General features: G+C 37.6%; 1 protein-coding gene across 4 annotated transcripts in view; it reads left to right on the forward strand.

Moving 5' to 3' along the window:
• The window catches only part of PCNX2 (pecanex 2), a 290,657-nt gene that overhangs the window by 25,744 nt on the left and 251,281 nt on the right, over positions 1–13,632 (forward strand). For all 4 annotated transcript variants that reach the window (XM_072755955.1, XM_072755958.1, XM_072755956.1 and 1 more), the window contains exons 2-4: positions 4,377–4,582; positions 5,173–5,293; positions 5,966–6,002. In XM_072755955.1, the coding sequence (XP_072612056.1) occupies positions 4,377–4,582; positions 5,173–5,293; positions 5,966–6,002 (364 nt within the window). The remainder of the gene's footprint in view (positions 1–4,376; positions 4,583–5,172; positions 5,294–5,965; positions 6,003–13,632) is intronic.

The raw sequence follows: 13,632 nt of genomic DNA on the forward strand, positions 1-13,632 counted from the left end.
AACCCATTAGCCTAAAGTTAAAAACCAGAGTGGTATAAAATGGCACAGCTAGTACAGAAAACAGTATGGAGGTTCCTCAAACAATTAAACATAGAATTGCTAGTTTATCCAGCAATTCCACTTCTGGATATGTATCCAAAAGGATTAAAAGCAGGGTCTTGAAGAGATATTTGCACACTCATGTTCGTAGCAGCACTATTCACAATAACTGAACTGTGGAAACAATCCAAATGTCCATCAACAGATGAATGGTTAAACAAAATATGTAACAAGTGAATGCAACATTATTTAGCCTTATAAAGTAAAGAATATCTGACCCATGCTACAATATAGCTGGACCCTGAGAACATTATAGGAAGGGAAATAATCAAGTTACCAAAGGACAAATTTATATGATTCCAATGATATAAAGTACCCAGAAGAATCAGATTCTTAGAGACAGAAAATAGAATATTGATTGCCAGGGGCTGGGGGAGAAGGAAATGGGGAGTTATTATTTTAATGGATTTAAACTTTCAGATTGGAGGATGAAGAAGTTCCAGAGATGGATAGTGGTGATGGTTGCACAACAGTGTGTATGTACTGAATGCCATTGAACTGCACATTTAAAGATGATTAAAATGGTAAATTTTAATGTTATATATGTTTTACCACAATAAACATATTTAAAAGAGGGCATACACTCTATGAGAGAGGCTGAGCTATGAACCTCAAGGAACAGAGGTAGGTTCCGCCTGAGGGGACTGTAGGGGATTTAGTTGTTCACACAGATACTTCTAGATGGCGCCAAATCCCAAGAAATCTAGTTTTGTGAGAAGTGCAAATGACTATTTGTAATTGCTTAGTTGATAACAGCATGATGTTTTTCTTGAAATTTTATCAAAAAAAGTTTGGTGAAATGAGTTATTATACTAGTTATATATTTTTTAAAGATTTTATTTATTCATGACACAGAGAGAGAGAGAGAGAGAGAGAGAGGCAGAGACACAGGCAGAGGGAGAAGCAGGTTCCATCCAGGGAATCTGATGCAGGACTCGATCCTGTGACTCCAGGATCACGCCCTGGGCTGAAGGCAGGCACTAAACCTCTGAGCCATCCATGGATCCCCTTATACTAGTTATCTTAATAATATGTCAGAGAACAACATAAAGCATTTCTATGGACAAGGTTATAATTTTGAAAAATATTGTCTCTTATTCATTAGAATGTGTTAAAATGATAAGTTCATGGAAACAAAGAAAATATTGTGAGTTCCCTTGTAACAAATAAACCTGTATTCAGAATCTGAATATACCTAATATAGGGTGGGAGTTGAGGGAAATCTGTTATATAAGTTAAAAGTCAATTAAAAACTGCTCATCCACAACACATTTCTTCCCAAATCCTCCTCCTCTCCTTGCAATCTACTTACAAGAACAGAAAATGCTAGAAGCTGGGGATCTTTTGTTGACTGAGCATAATGATGTCAGCAGTAAAATGGCCTTGAAAGTAATTTTCAGTGATGTCCCTGGAAATTGGAGGAGTCTGAGCTGAGATTAATTACAGGGCATTTAAAAAGGGATATTTGGGAGGATTCTAGATTCTATTTGCAGGGTCTTCTGAAGGAAGAGGCTTTAAGTGAGATCAGGGAATTTTGGGAGGAATAATGTGCCATCTGTAGCATGTTGTAACTTTTCCTCTCTCCCTGGAAATTTTCAGTAAAATCACTGTCTTTCACTATGGCCTGGTAAGGTCTGTGGGCTTTCTGGGGATGTGACAAAGTCCCAGTAGACCGTCATAAAGATGAGGCAAGGACCTTTTCTTGTGTGGGTTGCAAACTAGATAGTAAACCTCATTATTTCTTGCTTTCTCTTCATTTAAACACTACCAAGCCAATCCTATAATCCATATTTATGAGGGTAAACTGAAAAATAGTACCTCTTTTTTTTCAAAATGAATTATCCCAGTATCCATATGTAGTCTTTTCTCTCTCACCTTCCTTGGTATTCTCTTCTGAATACCTATAATTTGAATGGAAGCTTCCTCATGGAAATGGAACCCCCCATATTAGGTTAATCAGTGCTGGCTGCCACAGCAGGCAAAACCCTGAATTTCAGTGGTTTAATGAGTCAAAGGACTTTTTTTTTCTCACTTCTAGTACATGTGCCTCTCAGGTCTGTAAGGGCCTTGTCCCAGAGTCACCCAGATACCCAGGCTGAAGGAAGTTCTGTCATCTTGCAAGTGGATATCTAAGAAACACAGCCTCTGAGATTGTCAACTAAAGAGAACAGTGGGATGGAGGAGGCACCTACCTCCTAACTATCTCAGCTTAGAAGTAACACCAGCCATTTCCCCTCTTGGTCCTTTGGCCAAAAGTAGTCACATGGCCCTGGCCTGACTGCAAGGGAGGCTGTGAACACATTTCTCTGTGGTCTCTGCTAATCAGAGTACTATGAATTGCAAATTATATTATAATTTAAACAACTTTTGAATATAATTTGTATATGACAGTGTGCTAATTTATTCTCAGGACATATTCTGGGTTTTATTCTTCCTGTATTAGTTTCTTCAAACTCATTCTCTAGCTTTACCCTAAGTATTTTTAGACCTGAAATATGCAGACATGTTAAGAAAAAGCATTGGAGGACAGCCTGGGTGGCTCAACGGTTTAGCGCCACCTTCAGCCCAGGGCCTGATCCTGAAGACACAGGATCTACTCCCACATCAGGCTCCCTGCGTGGAGCTGCTTCTCCCTCTGCCTGTGTCTCTGCCTGTGTCTCTGCCTCTCTCTCTCTCTCTCTCTCTCTCTCTCTCTCTCTCATGAATCAATAAAATCTTAAAAAAAGAAAAAAGGAAAAACATTGGAGACTGTGGCCCCTATCGCTCTTTCTCTTTTAATTTCTCTTTGTATTGCTTGAAGTTCATCATAGCTTCTCATCAGGAGGTATGTGTGTAAATGGGAAACTTATCTGCTTCCAGGTAGGTAACCCGACTTTATTTCTCTCTCTCTCTCCCCCTCTCTTCTATCTATCTATTTATCTATCTATCTATCTAATCTGTCATCTATTTTATTTAATAAATCTTTCATTCACTTATTAATTTATATTTATATGTGGACCTTTTCCCCATAAAGTAAAAGCAATTGAGTGATGATGAAAATTCATTTCAGCTTTACTTGTTGTTAATAGTTTTTCTCTTTCTTTATTCTTTTTGTTTGGCTATGTTGTTTTTGGAATGGTCTTACCTAGATGATGGATTATCATGGGACCATGGCATGTGCACAGGCTACTTGGGAGCAGACTTGGACTGGGCCATGTTGTCTACAGGCCTAGCAGGTTCCAGGTCAAAGGAGAGTCTATACTTATCACTGGATTTCTTGAGATCCTTCAGCGATGTGCATTGATAAAAGGATCTTGCTTTTTATGGAGGCTGTCTTTTATATAATCTTGAGACACTGGGATCTATTTCAATCTCCAAAGATAAGAAATTAGTTTAGGAAGGACTAGAGAACCTATAATCATCCATGGTCCTGGGAGAGAACTAGGAAGGTATGTGGGGGATCCTATAGAGTGGGACAATTGCATGGATCCCAGTGATTCTTTTTGTTTCTTGAGAGGATTGGACAGAATTGAGCTGACCTTCACCAGGATATCTATGCTCAGATCCTTCTACACTAATGTCAATATCCTTCTTCCTTTTAGAAGCAGTGTACCTTTTGGTGGCCCCTTGCCTCCGTCAAACCACTAGGGAAATACATGGCTTGATGGTGTTAACCCAACAGAATATTCCTTCCTTCCTTCTTTCCTTCCCTACTCTCCTGTTGGGTAGTAGGAAGGAAACAAGGAAGGAAGGGGGGGGGAGGAAAGAAGGAAAGAAGAAGGAAAGGAGGAAGGGAGAAAGGAAGGAAGAAAGGAAGGAAGGGAGGGGGAAGGGAGGGGATGTTACATTAACCTTTCTCTTTCCTTCTTTCCTATGTTCTAAACAAGGCTTTTTGTGTTTTGTTGACAGAAACAGAATCTCAAAGGCCTTTCTCCTGGCTTTGCTACAAGCAGATGTGCAGGAAGGTCAGATCAGGCTATAGAAAAGAACTAGTAGAACATGGAAGGGCTCACTGTAAAACACCTTTTGCTCTGTGGGGTTACTGCCTGCAAATGAAATGTTGATCTCCAATGCGACTAGTACCAGAATCTGAGAAACAAGAAAGATTTTTTTAAAAAGATAAAAAGATAGCAGCTCTTTCTTCTCAGGTATCACAACCAGGAAAAGTTGTAAAGCCAATAGAATTTGAAATCTTGCCCAATTTGTATTCAGTGAGTAGTCCAACAATGCTTTTAGACTGAAAAGCAAAAGATAATCCTGCAAATGAATGAAGTTTTTCTTTCTTTTATCTTCTTTAGGCTTTTCCTCCAAATGCTATCACTGCATTTTTTTACTGCAGTTCAGTGACTGTATTCTTCACAATAATCAAATTGGTCAGTTATCGCCTACACCTCATGTTTGATAAAGGAGAAGTAATTCAGCAGAGGCCCTCCAGAAAGAAAGAAAAACTAAATAAAGACAAAGAGGCCAACAAGGAACATATAACTAATCACAAAATCCCAAGGTAATGTTTCTGTTAATGTGTCAGTTCATAATTTAAATGTTTTAGTTTTGGTTAAATTTTGTTTATGAAAAATTTTGTTTATGAAAATAGACAAGCATAGGCAGACGCAAATATGTGTATTTTTTTCTACTGAAGCATACACTTAAGTATAAAATTGATATTGATAATCAAGATGGTTTAACTATTAATGTGATCTCATACCATGCTCTGGAATTCATTTGCATTAGGCCTAGCAGCAAAATATTTTATTTTAGCATTTTTATCTTGTCATTTAAGTGCTTAGTGCATGCCACAGTATTTTCAAAAAGAACATTTATGTTTGTTAATATAGAAGTAATACATTGCACAGAACTGAAATATTAAAAGTGATCTTGAGTGTCATTGTCACTATTCTTGCCCTTATTTCTGAGAGGTCCTTAAGAGGGCATGTCTTATTTTAAAGCAATATTTATTATTCTCCCTTAAGAACAAAATCTGTATACAGTGAATATTACAAAATAGAATCTGGGGAAAGGAATTGGTTTGGGATGAATCGAAGGCATAGTTCTATTTGATAACATCACTGCTTTTGTGTTTTTTACATACATTAGCAATAACAGACAGATTAACAATGGCAAAAAAGAAGAGCCTCATCGAAACCTCTCCACACCTCCCCTCCGCTGCAGCTCCAGAGGGCAAAGTATAAACTCTCATCATTCATCTGGGCCACTGGTCAGTGTGTTTTTCTCTTTCATTCTGTACTTGTCGTGTAGTGTTGATCCCGTCTGGAATGGGAACATGCAAGGGTAGCAATACTGCCCTTGTGCTTGTGGTGTACCACATCTCACAGTGTGTAGTGACCCCAGGGGAGTCCTTGAACCATGAGATAAACACCAGTCGTGTGCTGGAAGCAGCTCCTCCCCGCCCCTCCTCTGCCAGCTGCCTGCCACTCTGGCCAAAAGAACCTATCAGCAGATCTTGACAGCCCCCACCCTGTCTGTCATTAATTCACCATATTTGCCATGTCTTCCCCTGGAATCAATGGCGCCACTCGACATTAAATCACACCTCTCTCCTGGGAAGTCAATAAATCCCCTTTGCTCTAGATTAACCTTATTGGGCAGTACAAAATAGCACATTCTTCTCTCTCCTTTTTACTTTCTTAATTATCAAACACCCTTTAATCACAGTACAGTGGTCTTGCTTGAATATCTACATGTACCTATATTTTGTATTCATTTTTGCTATCCATTTTATTAGAAACTTTTGCAGCATGGACACTGTGTAGTCTCTTCCCTATGTGCCATTTGGAAAACTAGTAGCTGCTGCTCCATGTCTGCTGACTGCCTGGAAATGGGCACTGAGCTGAGTCATATATTGATTTTTGTTCTTCCATTTATTTAGGAGTTGCCGGCCCAGGAAACAGTGGAAGATCTCAAAGGTAGAGTATTTATTATCACCACTTAATATTTTATCACAGCATTATCTTCAGTGAAGTGATAAAGAATTTTTTTGTGAAACAGAATGCAGGTGAATTAATTCAAAATATGAACTGTGCCTAACACTGCATAGTTTTATTTCATCTTCATTCTTCCACTCTTAATTTTGATTTTTTTCTCATCAGAATTTGTACATTGTGTCTAATTTTAAATTGTAATATTTTATTGGATCATAAGTCATTGTCCTTTCTCCAGTTTGTGCTTATCTCATACGGCTCAGAGTACCAGATAAAAAACAGGATATATTCACCATTGACGTACAAACTTTTTATTCTAGTACTCACACTGAAAAAGGACAGAGGAAATGATATTGCATTCTGTATACTGCATTTCCTTCAGGTTACAAATTTTTTTTCTGGGAACTTTCTCTTAAGCCCTCAGATTTTTATTTTCCTTTTCCACAAAGATTTCATTTTATTATCTTTTGACTGCCTTCAGAAAATTGAGAAAAGAGCTTTTGGAAACCTGAATTAACTACAGCTTTTCTCTGCAATTCTGTTTTTTTTTTTTTTTGTAGTGCTACTACAAAGAGAAATTTATGCTCTATTTAAATTTTGAAAGTAGTGTAAAATTTTATTTTCAAGAAAACAGCACTTGAGTAGGAAAATCTAAAAAGAAGTTTCTTTTGTCATTACTTAGCTAAATTCTATGATAATAATGTATAAAGGATTATTTAAATTCTTTTTTCTATTACTACTACCAAAATGAAGTGACCATTAAATTTCAAATATTTTAGTAACACAAATTTTCGTAACAGTGTTATTTTATGTCTAGTTATTCACACACACACACACACACACACACATGCATGCATTATTTTGTTCTATTAGACTACTTATTCCAGATCAAGCTACAAACACCATGTCTGTTCTGGTCTTTTGACTTCAGCATTCCAATTGAAACAATTCCTTCCTTCCTTCCTTGTACTAGGAATTACAGTGGAGATTTTGCATGTATCATTTCAGTCTGAGTCATAACAAGTCAACTGTATAGGTGGCATTTAGGCACACAACTGACTGCTAAACCCAATGTTTTTTCAACAACACTGCACTGAAACAATTTTTTTCTTAGACCAATCTTATAATACACTATCCTAGTATTCAATTCTTTTCATTGTTAAAAGTTACAATGGCATTCTTTTTGTAACAGGTCTATTCAGATATAATTCAGATGCCATATAATTCACCCATTCAAGGTATATAATTCAAGGGCTTTTAGTATATTCACAGAGCTGTTTGTCCATCATCACAATAAATTTCAGAATATTTTCATTACCTTGAAAAGAAACCTCAGATTGCTTAGCCATATTCCTCAATCTTCCCATCTTTTCCAACCCCAGGCTACCACCAATGTATTTTCTGTCTATAGATTTGCCCATTCTGGACATTTCATCTAATGTGTGATCTCTTGTGACTGGCTCCGTTCAATGAGCATTATGTTTTCACAGTTTATTTAGGTTGTAGCTTGTACCGGTGCTTCATTTCATTTCATTGCCAATTATACTCCTTTAAATGGCCATACCATGTTTTATTTATCCATTTATCAGTTGATGAACTTTGGGATCTTTGCACTTTTTGGCTATTATAAATAATACTTCACTGAACAATCATTGTAGAGTTGTTGTGTGGAAAATGTTTTTTATTTTCTTGGATATATACCTAAGACTGGCATTGTTGAGTCATATAGTAACTCTCTGTTTCACCATTCAAGGATCTACCAGATTGTTTTAGAAAGCAGGTGCATCATTTTATATTCCCATCATCAATATATGAAGGCCACAATTTCTCCACATCTTTGATGACACTTGTTATTGACTGTGTTTGAATATAACCATTCTAGTGGGTGTGATGTGGTATCTCACATGGCTTGGATTTGCATGAAATTAGTCATATTTCTAATGACAAATGATATTGATGTTTCATCATCGTCTTTAGAGAAATGTCTATTCAAGTCTTTTGCCCACTTTTTAATCAGATTGTCTTTTTATTGAGGAGTTGTAAGAATTCTTTATATATTTTATTTTTTATTTATTATTATTATTTTTTATGATAGTCACAGAGAGAGAGAGAGAGAGAGGCAGAGACACAGGCAGAGGGAGAAGCAGGCTCCTTGCACCGGGAGCCCGACATGGGATTCGATCCCGGGTCTCCAAGATCGCGCCCTGGGCCAAAGGCAGGCGCCAAACTGCTGTGCCACCCAGGGATCCCTCTTTATATATTTTAGATACAAGTCCTTGATTAGATATATTTGCAAATATTTTCTCCCACTCTGTGGGTTGACTTGTCACTTTCTTATTGAGATCCTTTAAAGTATAGAAGTTTTTAATTTTCATGAAGTCCACTGTATTGTTTTTTGTTGTTATTGTTGCTTGGGCTTTTGGTATCATGTGTAAGAAACCATTGCTGAATCTGAGATCATGAAGATTCATTCCTATGTTTTATTTTAAGAGGTTTATAGTGTTAACTCTTGTAATCAGGTCTATGATCCATTTTGAATTAATTTTTGTGTATGATGTGAAGTAAAGGTCTGACTCGATTCTTTTAATGTTTATTTGTTGTCCAGGATCATTCATTGAACAGACTACTTCCCCCCCCCCCCCCCCCACTAACTCATCCTGCTATCCTGTTGAAAATCAATTGTCCATACATATAAGGGTTTATTTTTGGACTTTCTTTTCTGTTCTTTTGGTCTATATTATCTACCATTATGCCATCATCGCACCATCTTGATTACAGTAGCTATGTAATAAGCTTTGAAATTGGGAACTGTGAGTCCTCCAACTTATTTTGCTTATTCTGGGTCTTGTACATTTTCATGTGAACTCTCAATTTCTGAAAAAAAGACAGCTGGGATATTGATAAAGATTATATTATATCTGTAGATAAATTTGAGGAGAATTGCTATCTTAACAATATTACGTTTTCCAATCCATGAACTTGGGATGTCTTTTCATTTATTTGGATCTTTGGATTCTTTTGACAATATTTTGTAGTCTTCAGTGCACGTATTTTGTATTCTTGTTAAATTTATTACTAAGTATTTTTTTTTAGATGCTGTTAAAATGGTATTTTCTTAATTTCATTTTAGCTTGTCTATTGCTAATGTATGGAAATAGAATTGATTTTTGAACATGGATTTTATATTGTACAAACTTCCTGAATGTCTGTTAGTTCTAATAGTTCTTTAGTGGATTCCTTAGGATTTTCTATGTACAGAATGATATCATCTGTGAACAGAGATCTTTTGCTTTTCCCTTTCCAATCTAGTTGCCTTTTATTTCTTTTTCTTGAGTAAGTGCCCTGTGTACAATTTCCATTACAATGTTTATTGATGTTGTGAGAGTGGACATCATTGCCTTGTTTCAGATCTTATGGGGAAAGCATTAGGTCTTTCACCATTACATATGATGTTAGTTTTGAGTGTTTCATAAATAGCCTGTATCAGGTTGAAGAAATTCTCTTCTAATCTTAGTTTGTTGAATGTTTTTTTCATGAGAGGGTACTGGATTTTGTCAAAGGCTTTTTTTTTTTTTTTACAACTATTGACATAATCATTTAGTTTTTGCCATGGTGTTTTTCTTAACATATATATTTTTTAGTAATATAGTATGTTTTTACAGTTAAAGTGTCAAGGATAGAAAACAAATGACTATATTTGGTTAGATTTCATTGCTAAGCAATATGTTGGGGGAGTCATTTTAGGCCAACTATTTTTCTTGGTTTTCCAGGTAGGAAATTCATTTTGCCATTTTTGCTTAGGGTTAAGCTGGTACTGAGATATGACATGCTAATTTATTCACAAAAGATCCACTTATAGGCCACAGTATGCCTTTATTTTTTTATATGTAATAAGTTGTGGGTGACCAACTTTCTTCTCTTGGCTTTCATAATAGTGCATTTTCCTGAATCTCTTCCCTCTCAGTGTTCTTTGATTGATCCTCCTCTGTTGTTTGACATCTAAACACTGGAGTACCCTTGGTTTTGGTCTTTGGCCCCTTTCTTTTCTCTAGATACCAGGTCTCCCTTGACAATCTCATATCTAGCTTTAAATACCATCTATATGATTATGTGTGTAAATCTGTTTCTTCAGTGTTGACCTCTGTGTGGATTTCAGTCTCATGCATCCAGCTGCTTACACTTATTTCCTCCTGGATAAGATGTCTAATAGTCATATTAAATGGATCACCACTCGATCTCTCAATTGCTGTCTCTAAATCTGTATCTCCTCTGGTTTTCTCCTTATCAATAAACACTCGTACCAGCAATCTTATTATCAAAGCTTTAAAATCCAGTTCTCGTTGGTTTATCTGTCCCTCACTACCCTTAGCTTCCATCCAGCATCAAGTCTTGTCAATTCTACTCCAAAACATATTTTATTTTTTTTATTATTATTTTTTTAATAAATTAATTTTTATTGGTGTTCAATTTACCAACATACAGAAAAACACCCAGTGCTCATCCCGTCAAGTGTCCCCCTCAGTGCCCGTCACCCATTCCCCCCACCCCCCACCCTCCTCCCCTTCCACCACCCCTAGTTCGTTTCCCAGAGTTAGGAGTCTTTATGTTCTGTCTCCCTTCCTGATATTTCCCACACATTTCCTCTCCCTTCCCTTATATTCCCTTTCACTATTATTTATATTCCCCAAATGAATGAGAACATACACTGTTTGTCCTTCTCCGATTGACTTACTGCACTCAGCATAATACCCTCCAGTTCCATCCACATCGAAGCAAATGGTGGGTATTTGTCGTTTCTAATTGCTGAGTAATATTCCATTGTATACATAAACCACATCTTCTTTATCCATTCATCTTTCAATGGACACCGAGGCTCCTTCCACAGTTTGGCTATTGTGGACATTGCTGCTAGAAACATCGGGGTGCAGGTGTCCCGGCGTTTCATTGCATCTGAGTCTTTGGGGTAAATCCCCAACAGTGCAATTGCTGGGTCGTAGGGCAGGTCTATTTTTAACTCTTTGAGGAACCTCCACACAGTTTTCCAGAGTGGCTGCACCAGTTCACATTCCCACCAACAGTGTAAGAGGGTTCCCTTTTCTCCGCATCCTCTCCAACATTTGTTGTTTCCTGCCTTGTTAATTTTCCCCATTCTCACTGGTGTGAGGTGGTATCTCATTGTGGTTTTGATTTGTATTTCCCTGATGGCAAGTGATGCAGAGCATTTTCTCATGTGCGTGTTGGCCATGTCCATGTCTTCCTCTGTGAGATTTCTCTTCATGTCTTTTGCCCATTTCATGTTTGGATTGTTTGTTTCTTTGGTGTTGAGTTTAATGAGTTCTTTATAGATTTTGGAAACTAGCCCTTTATCTGATATGTCATTTGCAAATATCTTCTCCCATTCTGTAGGTTGTCTTTTAGTTTTGTTGACTGTATCCTTTGCTGTGCAAAAGCTTCTTATCTTGATGAAGTCCCAATAGTTCATTTTTGCTTTTGTTTCTTTTGCCTTTGTGGATGTATCTTGCAAGAAGTTATTGTGGCCAAGTTCAAAAAGGGTGTTGCCTGTGTTCTTCTCTAGGATTTTGATGGACTCTTGTCTCACATTTAGATCTTTCATCCATTTTGAGTTTATCTTTGTGTATGGTGAAAGAGAGTGGTCCAGTTTCATTCTTCTGCATGTGGATGTCCAATTTTCCCAACACCATTTATTGAAGAGACTGTCTTTCTTCCAATGGATAGTCTTTCCTCCTTTATCGAATATTAGTTGACCATAAAGTTCAGGGTCCACTTCTGGGTTCTCTATTCTGTTCCATTGATCTATGTGTCTGTTTTTGTGCCAGTACCACACTGTCTTGATGACCACAGCTTTGTAGTACCAACCTGAAATCTGGCATTGTGATGCCCCCAGCTATGGTTTTCTTTTTTTAAAATTCCCCTGGCTATTCGGGGTCTTTTCTGATTCCACACAAATCTTAAAATAATTTGTTCTAACTCTCTGAAGAAAGTCCATGGTATTTTGAGAGGGATTGCATTAAACGTGTAAATTGCCCTGGGTAACATTGACATTTTCACAATATTAATTCTGCCAATCCATGAGCATGGAATATTTTTCCATCTCTTTGTGTCTTCCTCAATTTCTTTCAGAAGTATTCTATAGTTTTTAGGGTATAGATCCTTTACCTCTTTGGTTAGGTTTATTCCTAGGTATCTTATGGTTTTGGGTGCAATTGTAAATGGGATTGACTCCTTAATTTCTCTTTCTTCAGTCTCATTGTTAGTGTATAGAAATGCCGCTGACTTCTGGGCATTGATTTTGTATCCTGCCACGCTACCAAATTGCTGTATGAGTTCTAGCAATCTTGGGGTGGAGGCTTTTGGGTTTTCTATGTAGAGTATCATGTCATTGGCGAAGAGGGAGAGTTTGACTTCTTCTTTGCCAATTTGAATGCCTTTAATGTCTTTTTGTTGTCTGATTGCTGAGGCGAGGACTTCCAGTACTATGTTGAATAGCAGTGGTGAGAGTGGACATCCCTGTCTTGTTCCTGATCTTAGGGGAAAGGCTCCCAGTGCTTCCCCATTGAGAATGATATTTGCTGTGGGCTTTTCGTAGATGGCTTTTAAGATGTTGAGGAAAGTTCCCTCTATCCCAACACTCTGAAGGGTTTTGATCAGGAATGGATGCTGTATTTTGTCAAATGCTTTCTCTGCATCTAATGAGAGGATCATATGGTTCTTGGTTTTTCTCTCGCTGACATGATGAATCACATTGATTCAAAGCATATTTTAAATTTATCTATTTCTCTCCATGTCCACCACAACCACCCAAGTCCAAAACACCATTATTCATCAACTGTAATAGCCTCTTCCCCTGTCTTTCTTCTTCAATTTTTTTTTCTCTATAAAGAAGAGGTCTCTTTTTTTTAAGGTTTTATCCATTCATTCATGAAAGACACACACACACAGACACACACAGAGGCAGAGACATAGGCAGAGGGAGAAGCAGGCTTTCTGTGGGGAATCCGATGCGAGACTTGATCCCAGGAATCACAACCTGGGCCAAAGGCAGATGCTCAACCACTGAGCCACCCAGGTGTCCCAAGAAAAGGTCTTGTAGTGCCCTTCTCTTCTTCCGATTTTCTCATGCTTCACCACAGTCTACCCCTCATGCAGGAGGCAGGGTTATTTTTTAAAAACCTAATTCAGGTCATGTGCTCCTTTGAAAAACTTCTGCAGGGTTCAAATTATTCATAGAATAAAACCTAAGCTCCATACTTTTCTTTTATATTTTGGACCCTGCTGGCCTTGCTGATCTTTCTTCCTGTCCTTCTCCCTTCACCTTTTCTACTCCAGCTTCATTGACATTTTCTCTCTTTCTCAAACATGCCAAACGAGTTCCCATCACAGGGTCTTTGCATTAAATCCATATTTGTTTTAAAACCTGTGGTACTCTTTCCTCTCATCTTGTATGTCAGGAAATGGTCCCATTGGCTTGCTATCTGCACAATCACAGTGGTGTGGTATGAGAGGTAGTGAAGCAATAAAAATGCCTTATGAATATGTCCTATAGATCCAACCCAATATCCTGTTCCTCAGGCCCTGCCTGGTGGTTTGGATTCCT

Source organism: Vulpes vulpes, chromosome 4 (genome assembly GCF_048418805.1).
Source record: "Vulpes vulpes isolate BD-2025 chromosome 4, VulVul3, whole genome shotgun sequence".
NCBI lineage: Eukaryota > Metazoa > Chordata > Mammalia > Carnivora > Canidae > Vulpes > Vulpes vulpes.